The sequence below is a fragment of the Pristis pectinata genome, chromosome 9 (assembly GCF_009764475.1).
Source record: "Pristis pectinata isolate sPriPec2 chromosome 9, sPriPec2.1.pri, whole genome shotgun sequence".
NCBI lineage: Eukaryota > Metazoa > Chordata > Chondrichthyes > Rhinopristiformes > Pristidae > Pristis > Pristis pectinata.
This window is the reverse complement of record NC_067413.1, coordinates 25,616,827-25,640,179: the sequence shown is the minus strand read 5'-3', so window position 1 is coordinate 25,640,179 and position 23,353 is coordinate 25,616,827. Positions and strand designations below refer to the sequence as shown.

At 39.6% G+C, this 23,353-nt stretch overlaps 1 protein-coding gene across 2 annotated transcripts in view; it reads left to right on the top strand.

Annotated features, from left to right (window-relative positions):
- LOC127574366 (uncharacterized) overlaps positions 1-23,353 on the top strand; it is a 30,280-nt gene that overhangs the window by 5,237 nt on the left and 1,690 nt on the right. The window contains exon 3 of one of the 2 annotated variants that reach the window (XM_052023322.1): positions 19,476-19,609. In XM_052023322.1, coding sequence (XP_051879282.1) covers positions 19,476-19,609 — 134 coding nt within the window. Of the gene's footprint in view, positions 1-4,430; positions 4,618-19,475; positions 19,610-23,353 lie in introns of those variants that run through there. The other variant, XM_052023323.1, reaches the window with a different exon arrangement.

Genomic DNA, 23,353 nt, shown 5'->3' with positions numbered 1-23,353 from the left:
GCCTGTGATGCTTTCACAACAGCATTGATCAGGTCAGATGGCAGGAGCCTTTGGTTAACATAGACAATGTTGTTTCTTCTGATTAGGATGCAGTCTCAATTAAGTCAGGATTGCCTAGTGCAGGATTCCCTAAAGGTTAACTTGTAGGTTGAGTCAGTAGTAAGGAAGGTAAATGCAATGTTAGCATTCATTTTGAGAGAACTAGAATATAAAAACAAGGATGTAATGCTGAGGCTTTATAAGGCATTGGTCAGACCACATCTGGAGTATTGTGAGCAGTTTTGGGCTCCATATCTGAAGAAGGATGTGCTGGCATTGGAGAGGGTCCAGAGGAAGTTTACAAGAATGATCCCAGGAATGAACGGGTGAGGAATGAGGAATGTTTAATGGCTCTGGGCCTGTACTCGCTGGAGCTTAGAAGGATGAGGGGGGATCTCATTGAAACCTACCGAATATTGACAGACCTGGATAGAGTGGACATGGAGAAGATGATTCCAGTAGTGGGAGAGTCTAGGACCAGAGGCACAGCCTCTGAATAGGAGGATGTCCCCTTAGAACAGATATGAGGAGGAATTTCTTTAGCCAGAGGGTGATGAATCTGTAGAATTCATTACCACAGATGGCTGTGGAGGCCAAGTCATTGGGTATATTTAAAGTTGAGGTTAATAGATTCTTGATTTATAAGGATGTCAAAGGTTACGGGGAGAAGGCAGGAGAATGGGGTTGAGAGGGAAAAATAAATCAGCCATGATTGAATGGCGGAGCAGACTCAATGGGCTGAATGGCCTAATTCTGTTCCTATGTCTTATGGTCTAAGTCAATAGTGGGCTTCCTGATCCTAGACAGTCTTGTTTTTCAAGAGGATGGGTAAAGAGTACTAGTTAAAGATTAACAATAAACATGTTGAACCTCAGACAGATTTTTCTGCTGTGCTAAAAAGCTGAGTTTGGCAAAAAGCCTCCTGACCCTGGATAGTGACTATCCATCACAGGACTAAACTTTAAAGTATCAAAATGTTAAATTAGAACTGATATTAAGCAGTTTATCATAATAAACATCTCCTTAATTAGAACACAAAAGAAGCCATCCTGCTCATTGTGTCAGGCTGAATATTTTACCAATTACTCTCTTTCCCTATTGCTTAACTAAATTTTCCTGTTTGTATACATCCAATTCCTTTTCAAAAGATACTGCAGAATCTGCTTCCATCATCAGGTAGGGATTTCCAGATCATAAGAACTTCCTGCTTAAAAAAAAAGTATGTTCAGTGAAGAACAGAATGAAAAGTGGAGAAAGATTTGTTTATATCAACTTTCACAAGCTTAGATCATCCCAAAGTGCTTTATAGGCAATAAAGTACTTCTGACGTACACAAGCCAAATTCAATGGGACCCAAATGTTTGAAGTGGAGAAGGTTGTTCTGTTAATTGTGAGGGGTGGGATTTGGGGAAGATATGGTCTCCTATAGGTGAATATCAAGCGGGTTTGGGACGGGTGGAATGCTTAAAAAGTTTAAAAATCTGAATTGCAACTTTGTGCCATCTCCAGTATTTAAATATTACAAAAGATTGTGTGAATCACACTTAACAACAATTTCAAACCTAACCTGGGCATTATGAAGCCCAATAGTTAAAGGGTGACAAGAAATTTGGACCCACAAAGAAAGTACTTTTACTTTACCAATTGAATCCAGTTTACTGCTGAGATTGAATAACAATTCATTCACTCCCTCCGTTTACTCCCTTCCAATCTCCCTCCACCAATACTTCTGATAATCTCATGCTGCCACTATAGATCTAGTGGATGCCACCACTAGATCTCCCCCAGCTCTGGTCTCTGGTCTGCAATCTTGGTTTTTGGTCCCTGAAGTGCTTTTTGACCTCTAATGTCCTCCTACCCTTTCTAGTCTTTGCGATCTTTTTCATTCCTATGTTCCCAGTGATACTGTTCCTCGTGCATGACAGGAAACCCATTCTTCTGCATTAAATGACTTCAAAACAATTCTTGTTTCTCTCTGCACTTAATATCCACTTAATATCTAGTCCTATGAGCGATCTAATATTATGATACACGTCATAAAGATAAATAATGCAGTAAACATTTCCAGTTAGAGATCTAGTCTTAAGTTTCAGTGCACAAATAGATTTGGCAGGACCTGGGGAAACCAATTCTTCTGGGGTTCTTGACATCAAGTTCAATTATGGATCCTAGGAGCCTAGAAATTTTAACAGAAGCTTTAACTCATTTTAAAATAAACCCAATGATGCTTGTTAGTAGGTAGAAGAATATTGTACACTTATTTTGCTAACAGTTATTTCTATGCTAAGATTTTTTTACCTTCTATCACCAAGTTATTTTTATTTGAAAATGAGTTTTACAAGGATAATAGGTCTTGGGGCTTTAAGATCATATCTGCCTCACCTGATAGCTGATGATGTCATAAAGATGACCTGTCATATTTTACCCAGCAGTGACTAGTTCCATTTAACCTCAGTAATCACCTGCTCTCTATTCTCAAACATTTTTAATCTGCCTGGTTAAACCTTTGGGCATTTTGATTTACTTTATTGAATGCTAACTTTCTAAAAACTGGATTGACAGACAGATCCTGAAAATGATTGTATTTCATTGGGTTACACGCCATGAGCGCCTGTTCATGCAGTTGGAAATGGGTTGGAAAACAGTGGGGACCCATGATATCAAGTATCTGACCCACTAATAGGGGTTTGGAGTCTTAAGTTTGGTAGAATGCTAAAAATCTGAATTTAGTGAGTTTTGGCATGATGACTGTTCAGAAAATGACTGGAATGATAAGTAGTTTCTACTATCACTTTGTTAACATACTACACTTATTTACTTACTTGTATATTTAGATGGGTACTTGATGGTCAGCATGGACATAATGGGCTGAAAGGCCTGTTTCTATGATGTATGACTCCATGGCTGCCCTAAAGGCTCATCTTTACATAACCATCTCAAATACTTTCTTTAAAAGAAGCTCAAGAGTTTGAAACTTTTTACCCATTTCACTTTTTTCCATTTGCCACTGTGTCTACTTAAATTTGGAGTTCCTTGCTGATCATTTCCTTATTGGTCTCCTCTGTCGCTTGCTGCCTTATTGCCTTAATCCCTGTTGTAAGGAGTCAAATAACCAAAGGGCATGTGTGAGGGAATAAGTTGTAGAGCTGCAGGGAAAATAAAGAGAGGAGGAATGAGACTAGTGGGATTGCTCTGCTGAGAGCCAGCATGGACTTGATGGCCTGAATTCCCTTCTGCAATAGGAAGAAATCAATCTTAAGGGCAAAAATATCAAAGCTGTTTTTTCTCCCAATAAAAGTAGCTTTTTTTTTATAGTGCCTTTCCCTGCCTCGGATCTTCTGAAAGCACTTTGAAGCTGTTGACACGCTTTTGAGCGCTGGTCTTATTGTGTTGGAGGAAATTAGTGCAGAATACCTTTCCTTTCAACATCTCCTTACCTTGCTAAATTTGAGAGCTTGGTAGAGAAAATCCTTCCCTTTTTTAGCAGCATTGTACTCAGTGGTTGTGAGATGGAACATTAGCTCACAGTTCTAAATGAACTGACTAATCTATGACTGGAGAGATAAATGTTGAGCTATAAAATCTGATAGCTCTTGGTGTCTGCATCCAATTTTTTTTCAACTGTAAAGCAACCTACTCCACTGCCTACTCCATGATGTAGAATGTTGATGAGATGTCAGTTAGTATTATAGGAAGCTATTTCTCATTACTGGTTGACTGGCCAGCTGTCCCATGAGAATATACCAGGTTTCAGCCATTATGTTATATTGCAGGACAAAGGGTGCCTTTTTTATAGTGTTTGCATACTTTATAAAAAAGGTATTTTATAATCTTCACAACATATGACTCCATGACTTTATGACATATGAAATATTTATGGTTACAAGTATGTAATATTGTAAAGTTCCTATCCTGCGACGGGAGCATCAGAGACAAGGCTAGCAGGTAATGCTCTATCTTATTACTCTTGAGAAAGTGGTGGTCACAGGAGATTACTATTGTTAAAACATAACTTTCAGTTGCATTTCATGTCCTGTAGATATTCCCATAATGCTGTTACGTCAGGAATTCAAAGATTTTGATCCAGTGATAATCAACCCTTTAGGTCAAAGTTTGGATGGTTTTTGACTTGGAGCTGATGATATTCTCAGGCACTTGTTCTTCAAGGGGCTGGGTAGTCTTGCAATACTTGTCCATTGCTGCAGGACCAATTTTTTAAGTTTGCCTGGATTGTGGAATATTGTCCACAAGCTATCAATACCAAGAGCAGGGGATGTGCTGCACACAATTTTCTGATGCTGGGGTCTTTACCAGGGAAAATTTTCCTTTTTCATGCTGTTTAGCATGCATAAATTGTGTCCTGCCATTAAGTTCCAAAGTTGTTTTTTCAGGACACAAGTCCACAGTCAAGGCTGATATGTCAGTGCAAGACCAAGAGAATGCAGCATTATTGCAGGTGCCACCTTTCGGATGAAATATATATAACATGGACACCAAAAATTCTTTAATTTATTTGAGAAAGAAGGCAATGTTCTCTCATAGTATGATCAACACTTGTCCCTCAATAGCCATCACTATGGCTGTATTATTGCTTTATGTAACTGACTGTCTATTTACTACATTATCACATATTTTATTGCTCCCTTGGTGTTGTTATCATGTTAGATTAAATGTTTTGTGTGTGTTATAAATTGAGATCTTGTCTATTCATACCAGTTGCTCCTTTAAGCAGCCTAACCATGTCAGAGTTGACTCATTCTAGCCCCATTGATGATATAAACCTGTGTTTTCACAATAATATGCTACCATGATCTGGGTCACACTGGTGTTTGTGTGGATGCATTTCACACCCCCTGCCCCCCCACCCCCCCACTTAATTTAACTTTGGCGTCCATCAGATGTCTTGGACCTATGGTCTGGAATTACTTCCTGAAAATCTTCTGCCTCTCTTCTTTAGGACACACTTTAAAACTTGTGCTTTTGACCATGTTTTCAATTACTTCTCTGATATCTCTTCATTCTCTAGACATGCCTTTCTGTGAAGCAGTTTGCAATATTTTTCTAGGTTAGGGACACTAACTGTAGTTGCTGCTGCTACTGTAGTATTGTGGGGCACCACTAGGACCTGGATTGTGATGTGCAATTCTGGAATTTCCTTCCTAAACACTTTACTTCACTACCTCTTTACTCTGTAAGGTTGTTCCTTAAAACCTACCTCAACTGCTTATTCTTTCCCTTAAATCTTTTTTGACAATGTTTTATGATGCTAAAGCTGTGATGCAAATACAAGTTGTTTCAGATGCCTCCAAACTGGAAAAACTGTACAATGAGTGGAGAAGTCCAGCAGAATTTTTTTCTATCATTTCAATTTGCAACATTTTTTAAAATGGTTATGATCTGCCTGACGTGAATTTGTTCTGTCAGCAGTGACACAGCTATTTATTTGATTTTCTTGTAGCGTCAATCAGCCAGTGAGTGTGAAGCTATTTTGGGCCAAGCCTTTCATTAAGTGCCTGATGTTTGAAATTGAGATCATGATGAAATGTGCCTGAATTATCTCTTTGACCACACAGTCTGATATCCTGATATTTTTTCTCATCAATTATCCTACTTTTTGATGTGGACACAAAAATGTTAGTACAACAATGTGGTTGTGTGTGGCCCATAGTTTGTTATCCTTTCATAGACTTCCACTTCCCAAATTTGACTGAAAGCTCATAGATAACAACACATTGCAGAAAGCCATTTCTAATTATATTTCCCCTCTTTTAAAGCCACTCAGTTAAGTTGACATTTAGTTGTGTCATTGCTACTCACTCTCTAAAGCCTTTTCTGAGTTGTTGTTGTTATTATTATTGTAAATATCAGCAAATTATGAGAACTTGACAGTTGAGTCCAGTAAGTTCCAGTGCTTCAGAAATCACTGACAGATGATCAAAATCAGGAATCCTAGCTGATTTTAAAAAAAAAATCACACCATGCAGCCCAGTGACACGGAAGTTTTTTGGGCCATTGTCCTTGAACAAAAATAAAATGTATTTCTATAAAGCTCCTCATATGGTCACCAAGTTCTGGAGCCAATGAATTGGATTAGGCAGACTTGTATAGCCAAGCCATTGGGCAAATTCATATACATAGCAAAGGGATGGATAAATAAATAAATCTGTGTATTGTTAGTGATATTGGTTGAGAAATATACTTTGAGCAAATATTGGTAAAGCTGTCTTTTTGAAACAGTAAGATTAGTTCTTTTACACATGTCTTAGCAGATACAGAGTTTTGATTTAATGATTCATCGAAAAGGTGGTACTTGCATGCAATCCTATTTCTGAAAATCACCAACTTAGATTAATGGAAAATATCCAGGAGCATTCTGCCACTTGGATACCATAAATTGTGATGCTCTACCAGCCAAATAACACCTCAGAAATCATTTTCATATATGACCTGCTAATGATAGATGTTTGGCTTCAAAGGTTGGAGTTGTACCTTAGGAAAATACTGGCACTTCATTATTGGGGAGAAAGAATCTTTGCAAGTGGAGAGAAAGAGAAGAACCTGGATGGATACTCAGGTCAACAGAGTAGGACTACACAAGAGATGATGAGTCTTGTATATCAGGATATGTTAAAAATCTAATTAGGATTGATGCATCGAACACTAGGATCAATAGATTTGTTGAGATCAGGGTTTCTGCACATCCATGACAGGCATAATAATTGCTCCATCCCCAACTGTTCCCCATCCTCTCCCACCACCACCAACCCTACTTCCAGCTCTCCTGTAATGATACATGTTTATCATCGGTTGTGCTGAGTCCAGGCCAAAGGTTTCAGGGTCCATGCAAAGAAAGAACTAAATATTAATAAAGGAATACAAAAATTAAAATTGTCACAAACCAGCAACAAAAGAAACACACTGAGCATGATTCAGTGTTAAAAACTATTTTATTAATCACTACTTATGATAATACGTAAAATAAAAGTTAAAAAAAAATGTTAGTATGTTAGAATTCAAAAATGTTAAACCTCGAACGTTATCCCCAAAACTAAACTCGTCGTGTGTGTGTGTGACAAAGTCCAAAACTCCCAGTTCCGGAATGGTTCTTAAAGTTCAGTTCCGCAAGCCATAAGGTGAAACATGAGCAAGGGCTTCTTCAACAACCACCGTTGTCTGAAGATAAGACGTAGACGTAGAGAAACATAGAGAGAGTAAATACGAAATCCAAATGTTCCACGATGGAACCCAAACGACACTTCAGTGTTTACTCGGTAGTGACTTCCTCACCCCGAAAAGCATCCGAATCGTGGTCGTCCACACACAAATACCTGTTTCCTTCTACAGGTCAGCAACAAAGTGAACTCCACCGGATTACTTCCAACTTCCATACATGGATTTCAGTGGCAGACACAGTTATTGTTTCTCATCCATCGATAGAGAAAACAAGCAGGCTGGTGTCTCTCTCCCTTCTCTCTCTCTCTTCTTCTTCTTCTTCTTCTAACTTCTTCAACAACGTCATTACGTCCTTTATCTTCTATTGACGTAAGCACGTCCCACACACACATACACACACACTCTCTATCTTAAAGGGACTTTCACTGAGTCCATAACAAAATAATGAGCCCATTGAATGAATTTTTCTTTGGTCAAATGAACAAATGGTGGATTATTCGTCCCTATTGTACAACCCACCTGACATTTGGAGCTATCGATTATGTTATTGAAGAGAGTACTGCCCATATACCAGTACCTGCTTAATGCCAAAGACCAAAGATATAAATGCCATAACTTTAAAATCTAATTGAGTGGCTCAATACTTTTCCAGAAAGGAAAATGGATACCTGAAAGTGAGTTACAGACTAGAAGTTAATCAAAAGGTTCAGATAGTTTTTATATAAAATGATAGACAGTTGGGAGGGAAAATTATAGGTTCTTGCATTGTGACGTGTATGTGCCAGAAAAATTTGTCATCAGTTTTCTTGGATTTCGGCTCTGTTTTTCTGATTGGCACCTGGTGATATGATGATTATTTGTTGGTCCACAGGATTCCCATCATTGGGAAACAATCATATCTCCAAGAAACCTGAGTGACTGTGATGTCATTGTCATTTGCTTATCAAGCCATTTTTTAACATCTTAAAGAGGAGCAGGAAGTGGGCTGGATTCCTGCCATCAGGTTGGCTGAGAACTCATGCCCTTATTGTGTCCATGAGCTCAGCCCAGTGAGCAGGTGCCATCAGCATGCTTGACTCGCAGGGATGTCAACAGCATGAGTCTTCCAATGACTTCTGGAAGCAGTGATTGACTCAGCCTGATGGAGCAGCCAGGCTTCCAAATCCCTATAAATAGAGCTAGCTTATCCTCCCAAACATAGAACACTGATAGAATCAGCTGTCGGCATTTTCCCTGAGTCTGAAAAAGAGACAGACACAGCTGGGAGCAGGTCTCCTTCCACCTACCATTAGAACTACTGAGAACTCAAACCTTTCAACTGGAGTTCTGTGTTTAAAAAGTCAAAGAAGACTGAAAAGTGAAGTTAAGGATTTTGGTAAGCTCTATACTACTTGTGAATTTTAAGGGATTTGTTAAAGTCTTATTGAAGTGGGATTTTATAATACATAAGAAAAGCAGAGCATAAGGGATGTAATCGATGCACTACAAGGACTTGAAATTTATGATTTATGAATCAGTGAATATTTTCTAATCATTAACCATCAGACAATTTTCTAATTCATTAATGTAAATAATTTGCCCTATTTGTAATATTGGCATGAACAATTAATTAAATTGCATAGCAAAGGATAGGGGCTCGTGTTATTTTTTTGCTCTCGATCTGAGACTAGTATCCACCAGCTAACTGAAGATTCAGTAGATTCTTGCTAATTCTGCAGACCATAATCAGTCTGCCCAAGCATAAAACAGTTTCTGGACACTCTATTTGAAACACATTAGTAGTAACAGAGCGCAGGCAACAGCTTTCAATTTAGGAATTCAACCGTTTCCATATAAAGTTTTTGAAAGGTGCCTGAAGCTCACTTAGAAATGAGATGCATATCTGACTTAAGCTTCAATGGAGGTATGAGATCCAGAAGGGGCTGTAAATCTCTTCTGCTTTTCTCTAAAGATCTTTCCTTTTAGATGTGAAACGATGTGTTTAAAACAAAAAAAACTCTTTTGTATGAAGATAATTTATAATTGCTTTTTACAACAGAATTACTGATGCAGAAGGGTTGGCAATATTAGTACAGAACATTGTTCCGTAAAGTTTGTGGAAGATATGATAATCTGTTGTCACAAAGGCAGAAACTCAGGGCACAATTGTTACCAGCCGTTTCTGCTATATGCTGGCCTTCTCACAGTAGGTGAGGAACTATTATAAAAAAATTTAATACTTATTTTTTTATTTGTATGTTGCTGCTGTGCTATAGATGAAGACTAAATCTGGATTAAATAACACCTGCAGTGCCAAAGACCCCACTAGACAGTAGTCAACCATATCCATCGTTTAAGAAATAATTGTACAAATATTGTCATAACTGAATAGTTAAGTTCAGGAAGCTTGAAGACTGTTTCCTCTGACCTGGAAATGTTATTGTAATTGACAGCTGCACGGTGTGTGCTAAAATTCCTGATGAATACAAACCATATGTATAAAGCTCTGGAGTCTTTTCTAGCTCATTTCTAAGAGAACATTACAAATGGCACAGACACCATGAACTGAAGTTTATATAGTGTCTTTGCCTACTTAACAAATTAATATGTAATTTGGCTTTAGGACTTTTTAATGTGATTGGTGCTACAAATAACTACAAATTCTGCTGACTATATTCTAAAATCAACAAGAAAGCAAAAAAGTCTCATGCTGAGCAAAAATTTAAAGAAGCATTAAGGGACAAGTCAAAGGTATATTCCAGAGAAGATAGAAAAGTGGGAAGAGAGGTCACAAAGGAAACTGTTTTAGGAAGAGATTTCAGAGTAACTGCTTAAGTCTGGATAGTGGGTGAGTAGGGAAGTATATAATGGAGTGAACTTGGAAGAGCAGACTGTGTTAAAGGGCTGGGGGAGTTTAACGGTGTAACTTAGAGTAACTTAACGGTGGGATATACAGAACGTTATTTTGAAATCTCGGTATTGGGAATGGAGAGGAAGTTTTCAGCAAAAACAGAAATGGTGTGAGCTGGAGTTAATGTGGAAGAGTGTGTGGATGCTGGAGTTCTACAGTGTTACAAAAAGAGCTGCCAGATGTAGTTTGACTGGTTCTGAATAGAGAGGAATGATGAAAGGGGAGATGGGGGTGGGGAAGGGTAGATATGTTGTTTGAAAGCAGATCCTTTTACAGTACTGGCACAAGAATTAAAATGTGAGTCGCCACTTGCTGATTAAGTTTTAAATAGAACTTATCTCTATGACTTCTTTATTCAGCATCCAAACTTGAAGTTCTTTCTCTCTACAAATCTCTCACTCCTTTTCTAAAGAACCAATTCCACTAGTGGCAATGTTCCTCAAGTCCCTTTCTTGTATGCCACTTGTCATGTGTGAGTAAAGGCAGGCTATTTGACCAAGTAGACATTGGAACCAAACATGACTGTCTGCAGCAACTGAAGACTTGTATGTCTCATCCTGGCATGTTTGAAACAAATCCTAGCACTCCAGATAAAAATGACCCTGGAACCAACTATTATGTATGGTTGATCAAACTGTAGCTTCTACTCATGGAGCCATAGGGACAATTAATAAAGAAACTATAAATCCTTAATAGCTTCATTTTACCACTTTTCATGGTAGAAACAAAATTTCATAGTAACTATAATTGAAACAAATCTAAATCTAGATTAGTGGAAATTAGTGTACTTGAGGAATAAGAAATAACCGAGAAAAGGAATGAATAAATATAATGTGTTAACAGTCATCATTACTACACTGGATCTCAGTTTACTAATATCTCATTTTTAAAACTCCCATCCTCCTGATGAAATCACTCAATTTTGTCCTTCCTTCCTACTTCTGAAACCTTTTCCTACCTTGCAGTTCTCCAAGAATACCTTTCTCCAACTCCAGACTCTTGTGCATGCCCGATGTCTCTCCATTTATACTGTGCCTTTAGATTTCTAAGGCCAAAGTTCAGGAATTCCCTCCGTGAATCTCTTCATCTCCTTATTACTTTGACCCAGATTTGGTCACCTATGCTGCTATCTCCTCTTTTGCTTCAATGTCAATTTTTTTTTACACTTCTGTGAAATTCTTAGGGATGATTCCCTATAGTAAAAGCACTGAACAGATGATGTTTCTTGTTATATCAGTACATAATAGTTGACAAGATCTCAATATACATTATAATTGCCAAGAATAGATAAAGGAAAATCATTCTGAGATCCCATTTATGATGATTCTCATATATTAGTTACTCATACTTGGACCTTAGTCTCAGCCATATGGTCAAACATGCCATTGTTCTTATAGTGTTTAGGGTCACACATAAGAATGAACCCAAAAAAAGTTTCTAAAGGGTGTCCATGTGCCTGCCCACCAGTTTGTCAGTGGCAGCATACAAGGATGCATGCTTAAGCCTTATTGAATGAATATGAGTAAACCATTGCCATTCTTTGTTTGTCGCTGTTGGTCATATTCTATGCATAACCTTTACATGGCATAGGACATTGGGAATTAACAATCCACTGATGCCCACAGCACCTGCATGTATCCTGAATCAAATAAAGAAAATACCTTTAACAACTGTAGGAAGTCCCATAGAGAATAAAGTACTTTTAAATGCAGCCATAGTGGTAATATAAGATATATGGCAGCCAATTTAAGCACAGTAAACTACCACAAGAAGCAAGATGTTAAAACATTGAAATAATTTATTTGGTTTTAAGTCCATTCACAGGATGAAGGCAGCATTTATTACCCACTCCTAATGCCCCTGAATTGAATGGCTTGCTAAGCCATTTCAGAGGCAATTAGAAGTCATTCACATTGTTATGGGGCTGGAACTCCATGCAGGCCTGACTGAGTAATATCCTTTAGGCAGATTTCCTTTCCTAAAGGATATTAGTGAACCAGATGATTTATTTAAATGCAATCTAGTAGTTTCATAATCATAGTAATACTTTTAATCCAGATTGGTTCAATGAGTGATTTTGATTGATGGATGAACAGCACACCGGGAGACTTCCACTGCTGTCCTTCAGATAATACCATGGAACATTTTAGGTCCACTATAGAGGTAGTCAGTGCTTTAGTTTAATGTCTTGTCAGTACAGAGCCTCTGAAAATGCAGCATTCCCCACTGCATTGCAGTGTCAACTTACAATTTGTGTTCTCAAAGCACAATCTTTTGATCCAGTGGTAATTGGTCTCCTGTCTCCGTTGGGAACTGTCTGCATCACATTTGGTGCTAGTATTGTCACAACTCAGTAGTTTAAAATGGGAGAGAGATAGATTGGGCTTCCACCTGCTGCTAGAGCACTGAGGAATTTCCAGCAAAATGGCATTGTGGGAATGAAGGTAGTGACTGGTTGGAACTGTTTAGAACCTAAATAATTGTTTCATGGTCTGAACCTGCCCTCTTACAACTACTGGACCCTACAACTCCCTAAACAGCTGGCATTCAGGACAACTTCATTTAGATTCCTCTCCAAGAATAGTAACTTGCATTCCTGTAATTCCTTACAAATGGCAGAAGCTTCAATGGATGTTTTTTCTGAGTTGTGACATGTTCACCTCATGGACAATGATTGATATTTGATTCAAAATCAGCAGTTTTAAAATCAGCAGTTTTACAGAATACAAAATAGACTCTAGCCAGGGAAGCAGTTTGTTGATTTTATAACATTGTCTAAGTTCTGGCCATGATACAGAGCCAAGGTCAATAAGGCAGAACCAAGATCTGTGATAGAGAGATGATACAGAAAGATGGTGTGAATGTTTGATGGCAAAGAACTCAGCTCTGGGATATAATTGTTCGACTTCCTCAGGGCAGTGTCCAAAGCCCAACCATCTGCCTTTATCACTGCATCCACTTTATCATAAATTCAGCAGTGAGGGTACTCACTGATCATCTGAGTGTTCAGTTCCAGTCAGAGTGCTTCTGTTCACCTGGAGAAAGACCTTTTATAATATTCAGGTATGGGTTGATCAATGGCAAGTAATATTCATGCCACATAAGGGTCAGGAAATGATTAACACTAGAGAAAGCCTAACAACCTGTTGAAATTCAGCGGCATCACTATCATAAAGCCTCCAACCATCAGCATCCTTCATGTAACCATTGACAAAAAACTTAACATAAGCAACTATGTAAGTACGGTGCCTCTAAAAACAGGTCAGGGCTGGGTACACTGCAAAAAGTAACTGACATCCTGGCCCCACAAAGTCTTCCAACCATCTAAATGAAATAAGTTAGGATTGTGATGGAATACTCTCCACATGACTCCAACAGCACTTAAGGAGCTTGACACTGGCCAGGGCAAAAGAGCCACTGGATTCACATCTGATGTATAGCCTTAAACATTCACGTCCTCCAACACTGGTGTATCATGACTGTATTGTTTATTGTCTACGGGATGCAGTCTGGCAACTGACCAAGGCTTCCTAAACAGTACCTCTTAAAGCCACAAACTCTCCCATAAGGTCAAAGGCAGCCGGCACATAGAGACACTGCCATCTGCAAGTTCCCCTTCAAGTCACGTACCACCCTGATTGGGAGTTGTATTACTTTTCTTTCATCACCGGTGGTCTAAATCTTGGAATTCTTTACCTGACAGGTGGTTGAGATGATCCTCTCCACACAGGGTATTCAAGAAGGTGGCTCACTATCACCCTCTTGAGGACAATTGGAGATGGGCAGTAGATGCCAGGCTTGCCAGCAAGGCCTGTTTTGCAGGAATGAGTGTAAAGGAACAGGGCCAGGCTTATAACAAAGAGACACATGCATAGTATGGAGCCAAAGGTTTATGCTGCAGGAATAAAGCCCACGATGCTAAACCAAAGCCCAACTTGCAGGAAGAGTGTTCATGATGCAGCAATAACTCCATGCAGTGAGAATAAGTCCCACGTAACATAGTTGCAATAGAATTAAGAAAGAAACAAACCAAGAAACAATAGTTTAAGCTATAAAAGCATATAAACTTAAAAATGATGCACAGCTTGAAGTCCTGATAAAGGAACAATCTGTGCCAATTCATATATGTATTTTTCATTTTATTTTTCTCATTTTATCTCAAAGTTTGGGGTGAAACTTAGCTCTTAAAATGGTTAGGATCATGTCAGAGGCTAAAGTGCAAAAGATATGGGACAGGAACTAAACTTGCTTTAAGTCCAACCATTTCTCATGTTATTGCTGGGGGTGTAGGGTGTTGGAGGGAGAGGGACAATCTAGTCATGGGAAGTGGATTGGCCACTTAAATATAATAAAGAGGTTGCTTGCCTTCATCTTAACAGTCTTTCTATATTTAACCACAGGCAGATAGGTTTCCAAGGCTTTGGGAAACCCAGTAGCTAAAAGAAGGTCAATAGAGCTGAATCCATGAGGGAGTGCCTTCACAGTACTTCCCTGGGTCCTGTACGTACAATTCTGGGCAGTTACCAGTCAGGCCTGTGAACACCAGACCCACAGCCAAAGTTCCTCTTGGTTACTGGAACTGTGAAAGAGGCAGTAATATTACCAGAGTTCTCAAAATATCCAGAGGCATGTGTTTAGTCAATTAAAAATAAACATTTCACTCCATGTCTGGAGGACACACAGAGCCATACTGTTAAACACAAACATTTTCCAACCTAGTAGACAACTAGACAGGATTACCCACATAAGAGCTGTGATCATGCATTTGGCTGTTGAGCTTGCATCAGGCTTTGGCAATAGCTAGATTTATTTTTGAGTACCTTTTGCAGAAAATGCTATTAAATATAGTGGATGTGTATAAATTAATCATTTTTTTCCTAGTTATTTCTGTAGCTCATAACATGAAGGTATCAGATGTCAAGCCCGGTCTGGATCAGTTTGCACAATCATCTCAGAGCTGGAAGACTCTGGTGGCCATTGTGGGTTAAAGGTCCCTGCTGGCACATTGATGTTTTGGCCACAGATTCTGCAACAATCACTTCTCTATGCTGCACTCTTGTCCACAGGAACCACTGAGAAAGTTCATAATATTTCTGTATTATGCAACTAAATACAAAATGTTGTGATCGCGGGCCACTGTAATGTTCCCATATCTCACAGTAATTTGGGGACCCTCATAGCATGAAGGTCAATCCATATATTTATTTTTCTCTTTGTTTTTCTAATTTTATCTCAGAAAGTTTGGGGTGAAGATTAGCTCCAAAAATGGTTAGAGGCTAAAATGCAAAAGATATGGAGCAGGAACTCCAGATCAACAGGCGTGGAGTGTTCATATGGATCACAGGTCTCCAAATACCCACTTCTTCCAACCCTTTTCCCTCCTCTACATGATAGCCTTTGTGCTAATGCACTGTGGCTGCTATGGAGTCTATCCTTTGAGGAGCTGACTCACTTTCCGGGGTCGGTGCAGGAATGATTGTATGAGCTTTGCAGCCAGCCATTGAAGGGAAATATGCAGCCAAAATTATAACAAATGCATATGGGTTAAAATCACCCGAACACTTTTTCTACTGGGATTTTCCCAAATTAAGAGACACTTCCTGTTAGATGAATTGGGTAAATTGGGAACTGGGAATAAATGCACAGTTTAAATGCACCAAAAAATGCATGAAATCCAATTTCTAGGTAGTTGTGATCTTGTGTGCAAAGTGGCTGCTGAAATGCCCAAGAAAAATGTCATTGTTCTTTGCAGGGTTTCGTCCTGAAACGTCAACAATTCCTTCCCCTGGCCCCAACCCCCCAGATGCTGCTCGACCCGTTGAGTTCCTCCAGCAGATTGTTTGTTGCTCCAGATTCCAGCATCTGCAGTCTCTTGTGTCACAACACATGTGGAATTTAGCTGTTAATTTTGCCCTACTCAGTTTCAGTGATTGTACTTTCAACATATTTCTTTTGGGCGTCCTGAAGGCATGAAAGGGGCCATATAAATTCAAGATCTTTGCTTTCAATGGATGAAATCACTAGGGTGGATCTCTCTTAATTTGGGTTGGTGAATCTTTGGAGTGCAGTGTAAGGTCTTCATGCATGTCAGACATTTAGCTGGCTAGACAATAAAAGCTTAGAAAGCTTAGTAATGGGACAGCAAGGCATGATGTGATTGTGCAGCAGATCCTGCGATTATTTATTGTTAGTAACCTAAGGCCCTAAAGCCAGTTGACAGTGATTCCTGTGGAGATGGATCACTGCCCCTTCCTGCCCTTGTTCTACACAATGGATGGGCCAACATTCCCTTTGCTTGAGGTCGTTGTTTATTTAGCACCGAGGCTCTGAATTGTTGGCTGACAATTCAATGCTGCTACATGCTGACACAGCAGCTCCCTCTTTGTCTGTGTGTGCGCTTGTTTTTTTTTTGGCCATTAATTAGCTCACGAAAGACCGTAGGGACCTTTCTCAAAAAGCTGTAAAGGACTGGGAGACACTGACAGATGTGTAGCTTGAGTTTAATATTACTGGCCTTTGGGAATATATGTAATGTGTTTACTTAGACTTGAGAGAAGAGTAAAGAAAGTGTCTTACAATCACTATCAATGTTCTTTTAATGATAAATAATACAAAGAGATCTTGAAATCTTGAAATGTTGAAGAGGTTGAAGCTGAAGAGCTGGGTTTCCTACTAGAATACTAGTAACGTTGAAAAGAGTAAGAGAGGTTACAAGATAACTGAGGAACTAATGAGTTGAACATGAAGTGTTTGGGATTGTGGGGTAAGGAAATATCTGAAGGCTCTTTCAGTCACAAGCAATCTCGGAACTTATGCTCTGCTCTGAGCTTGCAGATATTAACGATGACCCTTGTTGTTCAGGGAACAAACTCCAAACTCAGATCTACAATGCCTGCAGTTAGCGTAACGCTTTACAGCACCAGCGACCTGGGTTCAATTCCCACCACTGTCTGTAAGGAGTTTGTACGTTCTCCCCGTGTCTGCATGGGTTTCCTCCAGGTGCTCTGGTTTCCTCCCACAATCCAAAGATGTACAGGTTAGGAAGTTGTGGGCATGCTATGTTGGCACCGGAAGCATGGCGACACTTGCGGGCTGCCCACCAGAACTCTACGCAAAAAATACATTTCACTGTGTGTTTCGATGTACATGTGACTAATAAAGATCTTATCTTATGTAGCATCAGGGCATCAATAATTTCATTTCCAGGGAACTCTTCATTATTCAATAAAATATATAAAAGCATAAAAGGAGAAGAGTCCTTTACATTGATAAGGATAGTAAATAGGAAGAAGTATGGGTTAGTTAAGGGGTGGGGTGCTCATACAATTGATTTTGAGGAGACTTCTGAAAGCAGGATTATAACAGCATGGTGGAGGAGCCTAAGAAGATGGTGGCACGTAGTGTAGCAGTTAGCAAAACACTATGACAGTGCTAGTGAACCGGGTTCAATTCCCGCCGCTGTCTGTAAGGAGTTTGTACATTCTAACCGTGTGTCTGTGTGGGTTTCCTCTGGGTGCCCTGGTTTCCTGCCACATTCCAAAGTCGTACGGGTTAGGAGGTGTGGGTATGCTATGTTGGCGCCGGAAGAGTGGCGACACTTATGGGCTGCCCCCAGCACATTCTCAGTAATGCAGAAAGACTCATTTCAATGTGTGTTTCGGTGTAGATGTGACAAGTATCTTATCATATCTTATCTTATAAATCTATCAGACCACCTATGAAGCAATGGAGGGATGCAGAACAGAAGGAATACACTGCTCTTGGAGGAGTGGATGATGCTGGAGGAGACTGTTAAGATAGGGGAGACAAATTTTGACATTAAGTCACCTCAGCACCAGCTGCCAGGAGGGAGAAGTGAGGATCTAGGCTGTGGGGTTTTCAGTAAATTCTGGCTTGTGGAACTTTGAAACCTCAAAACATTAATCAAAAACTGCCCAATGGAAGGATTCTAATTGAAATATTTACAGCATAATATTGTTACTATCAGCAGAAATGTTATATCATGAGAAGATTTGAGTGAATATCTTAGTGTATTTATGTAGGGCTTTGGTGATGCCACACCTGAAGCATTGTGCAGAGTTTTGATCTCCTTACCTACGAAAGGATATGCTTGTATTCAAGGAGCACATTGAAGATTGAGTAGACTGGTTCCAGGGATGGTGGGTTCACTGTAGGAAGAGAGACTGACTAGACTAGGTCTGTGTCCTCTGGAGCTTAGAAGAATGAGAGGAGGTCTCAATGAAGTGTACTAAATTCTTACAGGGCTCAACAGGGTGGAAACAGAAAGGATGTTTCTCCTGACTTTGAAAATCAAGGGTTACAGTCTAAGAGGGGTAGCCAATTTAGGGCAGAGATGAAGAGAAATTTCACCATGCAGAGAGGGATGAATCTTTGGAATTTTCTACCCAGAAGGGCTATGGAAGTTCAGTCACTGGACTCCCTTAAAACACAGATCAATAGATTTCTGGATGTTAAGGGAATTGGTGTTGAGGTCGAGGAAGAGCCCTGATCTTGTCTTATGTAATAATGTTCTTATATCCATAAACACTGCTAGAATGTGTAAGGCGATCAAAATGAACAGGCAGTTAAGGATTTTCCTCAAGGAAGTGCACTTGCGACTCAGGTTGGACTTTCATTCATAGTCTGTGGGAAGTGGGTTGATTCAGTTTTACAGAGGGACTAAGTAGGTTTCCTGGTACTGTCTCTAACCAAGGAAAGCCCCACAAAATCCATCTTTTCACGCATTGCTGTGGGCTGCTCCCCTACATTGTGATTTCAGCTTCTATCTGATTGTTCTTGCTGTGAAACTCTTTTGGAAGAGATGATAGGAAGAGTTGGGAGGTACTCTAAGTTGTGTAGTTGGGAGCAGAGGAGTGGGTTACATGGGGATATAGACAATGTAAGTGAGTGAACAGAACTGTGGCAGATGTTTAATGTAGGAAATGTAATGTCATCCATTTTGAATCTGAGAGAGTCAAACTGAAATATTTTCTTAATGATGAGAAACCAGCTGCCATGGCGGAGAGAAATGACTTTGGTATCTATGAACACAAATCACTCAGAGCTCAGACCACAGTTGCAAAAATGCTTATGGAATGTTGGCCTGTATCTCAAAGGACTGGAATGCAATTGTGCGGAAGTTATGCCTCAGGGTAATCTTTAATTCCTGGAAACTTCCGACGACCCTGTCTCAATATAGCTTGGGTATCCCTGCACAGTCTTCAAGTTGCATGATCTTCAAGTTGCACAGATCTGGACCTTTGGAACAGTGGGCAGGAAATCAGAAACACATTAATAATGTTATCATTTTAGGAGAAAATCTTGTTTTAAAAAAAAAATTGAGATTTGATAATGAAAGCCTTTCCTTTTGCAGATGAGGAGAGATTATTGTATCCGAGGACACCAAAGAGAAATAACCAACCACTGCTAGAACAAGAGGTCATCTCTGTCAGAGAGAGGTCAGCCATATATCTGTCTAAATCTGAAGCAGGCCCCTCAGTGAAGTATGTGAGTATTCAGCATTCCATTCATTTTCTTTCTCGGTCATAGCCGTGGAGGTCAAGGGAAAACCATGAGCAGTTCTGGCACTACGAGGTTGCTCATGAAGGCAGAATTGTTCTTAAAAGGGCACCATTTTTATTAAAAATTGTTCAGTGAATTCTTTGACTGACTTGCTAACAGCAAGTTTGTGATGGTTCTAGTTTACTGAACCCCAAAATAAATTGGAAAAGTTACATGTTTGGAGATTTCCTCTTTTCCAAATAGAACAGACTTAAGAGACTGCACTAAAGATTTCAAAATACTGAAAAGAGCTGAGAAAATTATCCAGGTAGATTCAAGGATGCAGTAGGGCAGCAATTAGTTACAGATCTGGATATGTGATTCATCACATTAAAGCTACCAATTCAGTTTGAGAATTTGAACTCGGTTTAAAAAAAATCTGGATGTAAAAACTGGGTTGGACTACGGTAGGTATATGGTAGAATAAGAACTGGTGAAGGTTATTCAGCTCATTGAACCTATTCAATAAGATCATGGCTGGCCTGTATCCTAACCCACTTGGCTCCATATCTCTTAATATCCTTATCTACCAAAAATCAAATTTAAATTATTAATCAGATAGAATCTACTTCCTAATATGAGAGAGATTTTTACACATCTGTCTCTCGTTATGTCTAAAAATCCTTTCCAACCTCTCCTGAATGAGCTGGGTTTTATTTTATTCATTTCTCAGAATCTGGGATCACCAGTATGGCCAGTATTTATTGGATATCCCTAATTCCCTTTGAAAAGGTGATGTTGGGCCATCTTATTGAATCCCTGAGTCCTTCAGATGAAGGTATTCTTGCAGTGCTGTTGGGTAGGAAGTTCAAGGATTTTGACCCAGCAATAATGATTTATTTTCAAATCAAGATGATGTGTGATTTGGAGGGGAACATGCAGATAGTAATGCCCCCATGTGACTAACACCCTTCTTCATAACTTGGGAGGTGTTCCCAGAGTAGCAAGGTGAGTAACTGGAGTTTATTTCGTAGATGGTACACACTGCCATCACTGGGCACCTTCGGTGGAAGGGGCACTGATCAAACTGCTTTGTCTTGGATGGTGTTGAGCTTTTTGAGAGTTAGTGCAGTTGCACTCATCCAAGCAAATAGAGCATATTTCATCACACTCCTGACTTGCACCTTGTTGATGATAAAACATTTAGGTGTGTCAGGAAATGAGTCACCCTCCTCAGGATAACCAGCCTCTTATCTGATCTTGTAGCCACAATATTTATGTTGCTATTCCAGTTGAGTTTCTAGTTAATGGTCACCTCCTAAGATATTGTATGGGGAAGTGTGATGATGGCAATGCAACTGAATGTCAAGAGTCCCTCATTGGCGATCTTCATTGCCTACATCTTTGGTGCAAATAGTACTTGTCACTTATCAGCCCATGCCTGAATATTGTCTAGGTTTTGCTGCATACAGACATGGTGTGCTTAATTTTCTAAAGAAATTTGATCTATATTCTTTGAAGTTTAGAAGAATGAGGGATGATTTTATTGAAAATATAAGTTCCTTCAGGGGCATGACAGGGCATATATAGAAATATTTCCATTAGTTTAGAATCTCAAATGAGGGGACCTACTCACAGACTTAGGGAATAGTTATTTAAGACTGAGGTACATAGGAACTTTGCACAGAGGGTAGTGAATCTCTGGAATTTTCTGCTCCAGAGGGTTATGGAAATGAAGTCATTGGAGGTACTTAAAGGGGAAGTAGATAACTTTTGAAATATCAGCAAATTGAGGGCCATAGGGATCTGACACAGAAGAGTAGGTCTAGGGCAGATCAGCCATGATCATATTAAATGGTGAGGCAGCTATGAAGGGCTGTGTGGCCTACCCTTGCTTGTATTTTCTTAGAGTCATACAGCATGGAACCAGGCCCTTTGGCCCAACTGGTCCATGCCAACCAACATTCCCACCTAAGCTGGTCCCGTTTGTAGGAGTTATGAATGTCCCCTTCAGCTACATCACTGAAAAAAGTTTCCCAATTTACCATGTGGATTTCTATCAAAATTCCAACATGAAATCACCTCTTAATTTCAGGGAGGACATGCCCTATTTACGTAATCTTTCTTTACAATTTAATTCTTGAAGCCCTGGCTGTAGTCTGTGAATCTGAGCTGCACTCCAGAACCACAGACAGTACTCTAGATGTGGTCCAACTAGAGTTTTGTTGATCAGTAGCAAAATTTCAGACTTTCTGACATTTTTTGTATCTGACTGCTATAATTTTAGTGATCAGTGTGCTTGTATCCAAAACATCTTAGGACCTTCAGAGTTCCTAGCACGTCAACATTTTAAAAAAATATATTGTGTTTTATTTTCTAGATGAATAGCCACACAAACCTGCAACGAAACCTGCTGAGGTTTTGCTGTCTCACTTAATCTATTTTTGTAATTAATACTATAATCCTGAAAAAGGTACCCCAGAAGTAATTATATGTATGTCATAAGTAATTAATTGACTACAAGGTGTTTTAAGCCATCCTAAGGTACAGGAAAGACACTAAATAATTGCAAATTTTACTTTTATGCTACACATTGGACAGAATTGGTTATGTTTTATATATATCAGGCAGAGTGGTTAATTTTGCATCAGGTCTGAGCAGCACATACTTTAACAGGGCTGGATTTTGGATTTTAGAAGCAAGCTCTTGCTTGCTAATCAAACTACAGGTTAACTAAATATCTCCCACTAGGACTTGTATCCCTTTAAAGAACTGATTCAATGCTATTTGTTAAACTCAGTAACTTAAGCATGTACGTTCATGCCATGCTATTTTTATCCCTGTCTGTTATTTTTTAATGAATCTAAAGTGGTTTATCAATCTCCCATTTGAATCCGCTCAATGTTTGCCCTGCCAGTGGCAGCTCTTTGGAAGCTCAGCGTAGAATCAAGCAGTCAGACAGCTTTTTTTCCATAGTGCAGGCAGTTTCTGGTCTGTTTCACTAAAATAACTTCTTGACTGGACAGTGAATGCATATCCTTACTTGATGCCCACCTGCCACCTGTTGGAAAGAGTGGGGCACTGCAGAATTAGTGCAGCACACACTGTGTGAGCTTAAAATTGATCCCAGATCATCTCAGTAAGTTTGTCAAAGCTATCACCTATCACATCACAAGAGGTGGCTTGCCCATTTCAGAGAATGAAGGCAGCACAGTTGACGTTGAGTATGTGGACTTCCTAAAGGTGTTGATAAAGTACCACATCATATTGTTAGCAGAATTAAAAGCAATGGAATCGAGGGGACAGCAGATAAGATGAGATTTCTTTATTAGTCACATGTACATCGAAACACACAGTGAAATGCACCTTTTGCGTAAAGTGTTCTGGGGACAGCCCGCCAGTGTCGCCACACTTTGGCGCCAACATAGCATGCCCACAACTTCCTAACCTGTACGCCTTTTTGGAATGTGGGAGGAAAACGGTGCACCCCGAGGAAACCCACGCAGACAGAGGGAGAACGTACTAATTCCTTACAGACAGTGGCCGGAATTGAACCCGGGTCGCTGGCACCGTAAAGCATTATGCTAACCGGTACACTACTGTGCCTGCCCAGCATCATGGACAAGAAATTAGAAGAGAGACAGCAAGCAGAGGGGATTGATAAAGAATTGTTCTTCAGACTGAACAGGGAACAAAATGCTATCCCTCATGAGTAGAGCCTCTGCTCTTTATGACACCTATCAGTTTGGA